The sequence below is a fragment of the Pygoscelis adeliae genome, unplaced genomic scaffold, assembly GCF_000699105.1.
Source record: "Pygoscelis adeliae isolate BGI_AS28 unplaced genomic scaffold, ASM69910v1 Scaffold114, whole genome shotgun sequence".
In the NCBI taxonomy this organism is placed as follows: domain Eukaryota; kingdom Metazoa; phylum Chordata; class Aves; order Sphenisciformes; family Spheniscidae; genus Pygoscelis; species Pygoscelis adeliae.
Window position 1 is genome coordinate 3,914,337 of NW_008824587.1, and position 2,942 is coordinate 3,917,278.

At 64.8% G+C, this 2,942-nt stretch overlaps 1 protein-coding gene across 1 annotated transcript in view; it reads right to left on the reverse strand.

Moving 5' to 3' along the window:
* The window catches only part of ASS1 (argininosuccinate synthase 1), a 41,387-nt gene extending 39,766 nt beyond the window's left edge, over window positions 1–1,621 (reverse strand). The window contains exons 1-3 of the mRNA XM_009322184.1: window positions 1,514–1,621; window positions 998–1,066; window positions 385–573 (exon numbers count right to left, since the gene is read on the reverse strand). Coding sequence (XP_009320459.1) covers window positions 385–573; window positions 998–1,066; window positions 1,514–1,621 — 366 coding nt within the window. The remainder of the gene's footprint in view (window positions 1–384; window positions 574–997; window positions 1,067–1,513) is intronic.
* Between the last annotated feature and the right edge of the window lie 1,321 nt (window positions 1,622–2,942).

Genomic DNA, 2,942 nt, shown 5'->3' on the forward strand with positions numbered 1-2,942 from the left:
GCGGGGGATGGGGACGGGGCCCGGGCCAGGGACCGAGACCGCGCACCCTGCCCGGGGTGCCCCGAAACGCCCCGGGAGGTGCTGGCTCAGCCCCAGCCGGGTCCTGGCCCGGGCAGCCCCTGCCCGTAGCAGCTTTTAGAAAGCTGCTGCCGAAAGTGGGGGGGGTTTGGCTGTGACCCCAGCCTTCCCGACAGGGAGAGGGAACCGAAATCGGGCACAGAAATCCCAGAAGCGAGAAGGAAGTGTCAAAATACTTCCCTGCAGAGCACCCACAAAACGCCCTGTGCACCCCTCCTGGCACCTACAGCTTGGCCAAGGGACTGACTGGGTCTCCCCCCAAGCACCCCACGCCATCCCCGCTCCAGTGCCCCCATCCTCCCTCACCTTGCCGGTGGCCCCGTGGGCGACATACTGGGCTCCCTCCCTCTGGGTGATCTCCACCAGCTTTCGGGCAATGCAGGGCCGTGCCAGCGCGGTGCCCAGCAGGTACCGGTCCTCATAGAGAGCGTTGGCCTGCACCGCCGGCCAGATGAACTCCTCCACAAACTCCCTGCTGATGTCCTCGATGTAAACCTGCCAGGATGGAGGAAGCCCCGTGATGGGAGGGTGGCTGGGGGTGGGATCCCGCTCCTCTGCATAGAGAGCTTGGCCTGCACCGCCGGCCAGATGAACTCCTCCACAAACTCCCTGCTGATGTCCTCGATGTAAACCTGCCAGGATGGAGGAAGCCCCGTGATGGGAGGGTGGCTGGGGGTGGGATCCCGCTCCTCTGGGGCATTGGGGGGTGGCATGGCGAAGGGTCCCTTCTCCTCCCCTTTCCTAGATGCTGCTAAAAGGCTTTGGTGCAAAACCTCTGGAAAAGGGATTCCTCGCTGGCGTTGTCCCCCCACATAGTGGCCCCAGCCGTGGGGTATGCGAGACCCCAGGGCTCAGCCCCACGGCAGGGAGCAGGGGAGCTCAGAGCTCCCTGGGCACCCGGAGGGAGGGATGCCGTTACCTTCTTGGCCCCCAGCGCCAGCGCTTTCTTTCGTGCCGCCTCAAAATCTTCCTTCTGCCCGATGTTGGCCTGGAAGGAGTGAAAAAACCAAGACTGAGTTTGAAAGGAGACCACAAAACCCAGCGCAAGCTCAGCCCAGCATGGGGCATCATGTGAGGCACGGCAAAGCCTGTGCTGACCGGGCTTGAGGCCACCCAGGGTAGGCAGGAGGGGGGTTGCCCCCCGAGATGGCATACCTCGGGGCCATACCTTCCTCTGCCAAGCCCTTGGCTCTGCCCTGATGCGCTGCCCTCATTAGCGGAGGGTCATGTGCTGGCAGAGACAGGCTGTGCCGCAGAGGGCTGGCAGCTCAGCAGAGCAGCACGTGGGCTGGCCAATGGTTAACCAGCGGGAGCGGGGTCACGGCTATGGCCACGCACATGCCAGGACCCCCGTCACCCACCCAGGTCCCCAGACCCATGACCCAGTGTCCCCTCCACCCCCAGCCCCTGGGGATGAGGTCCATGTGGGGCTCACCAGGTAGGCGATGACATCGTAGCCCTGCTCCTTCAGCCACACCAGGATGCAGGAGGTGTCGAGGCCCCCGCTGTAGGCGAGGACAACCGTGCCCTTGGGCTGAGCCATGGCGCTGGCAAAGCAAAGGGAAAGGGGTTCACGATGGCCCCAACCCCTGCCCCGAGCGTCAGCCTGCTCTTGCTCGGCACAGGGATACTGCAGCCACCATCTGTGACGCCCTCCCTGGTGTCCCCGAACTGGCCACGGGGCCATCATGGTCCAGCCGGGTGCTGAGGGCAGCCAGGGGTGAGGACTCTCCCGGGGATGGGATATTCTGGGCAAAACAAACATTACCCAGGTGATGAACAACCAGGAGGCAAGAAGCAAAGCCCACGGTAAACTAAACACTCAGGGCTGGCAGCAGCTTGGGTAGGTGGAGGAGCATGCGGTGGAGCCGCCGGTGCCGGGACAAGCTCTCCGATTAAAAACACGGACTCCCAGGATTGGTCTCACTCACAGGTAGTGAGGGCTGCTGCCGTCGGGTGCTCCCGTGGGACCAGGGCCATGGGCAGCACATCGCGCTGGGCCACGCTCAGCCCGGGTCTGGCTGAGACCCCTCCTCTGCCGGGCGCACCAGGCTGGGGGCAGCGAGCGGCAAGCAGCGTAGGAGGGGACTCACCATGGCATTGGGAGGGATCAGTCAGACCAAGAGCCCTCCCGGGGCTGCAAGGAGCAGGGAGAAAGCTGGGGGCAGGAGGAAAAGCCATGGCACCACGGCCATGTCCAGGCTGCAGCTCCCAGCCAGGGAGGGCACCCTGTCCGTGTGCCGGCCGGTGCACCCAGCAGCAGCTGGGTGATGGAGGAGGCCAGGGCAGCCATCGGGGCTGCTTCGCTCTTACCTTTGCTCCACGCAGCTCTCGCTCTGGCAACCCGGGCACAGCCTGCCCCACGCTCTGCAAGCACCCTGCAACACCGGGGGGCCAGAACTCAGACGCAGGCACCCGGCCGCGGCAGAGATGCAGCCCAATGCCTTGCTTGGGCATGACCCGGCATGATGCGGCCCTGTGCCAGGGCCGGTGCAGAGGAACCGCAGCGGCAGATGGGTGCAGCTGCCCACTGGCTCAGCCCCGAGCGCCCACCGGCACTGCCGGGTGTGTGATAGCTGCAGGGCTGGGGTGCTTGGCAGCATCCCCCACAGCCCAGCCCCACATCTAATTAATGCTTAATGGGTGTTTGTCCTAATTACACTGCCCCGTGTTTCTTGCCAGCATGAAACACCTACATGGGGATTTGGGGCCAAGGAGATCGAGGACTGCAGCCAACAACAGGAGATGGTGAAGGATGAGGCAGCCCAGAGCTCAGGGGGGAGGGATGGGGGATCCCACTGCGGGAAGGGGCTCGGGGCTGTCCCCACGGTCCCCGGACCAGGCTGTGAATCCCAAGGCCCAGC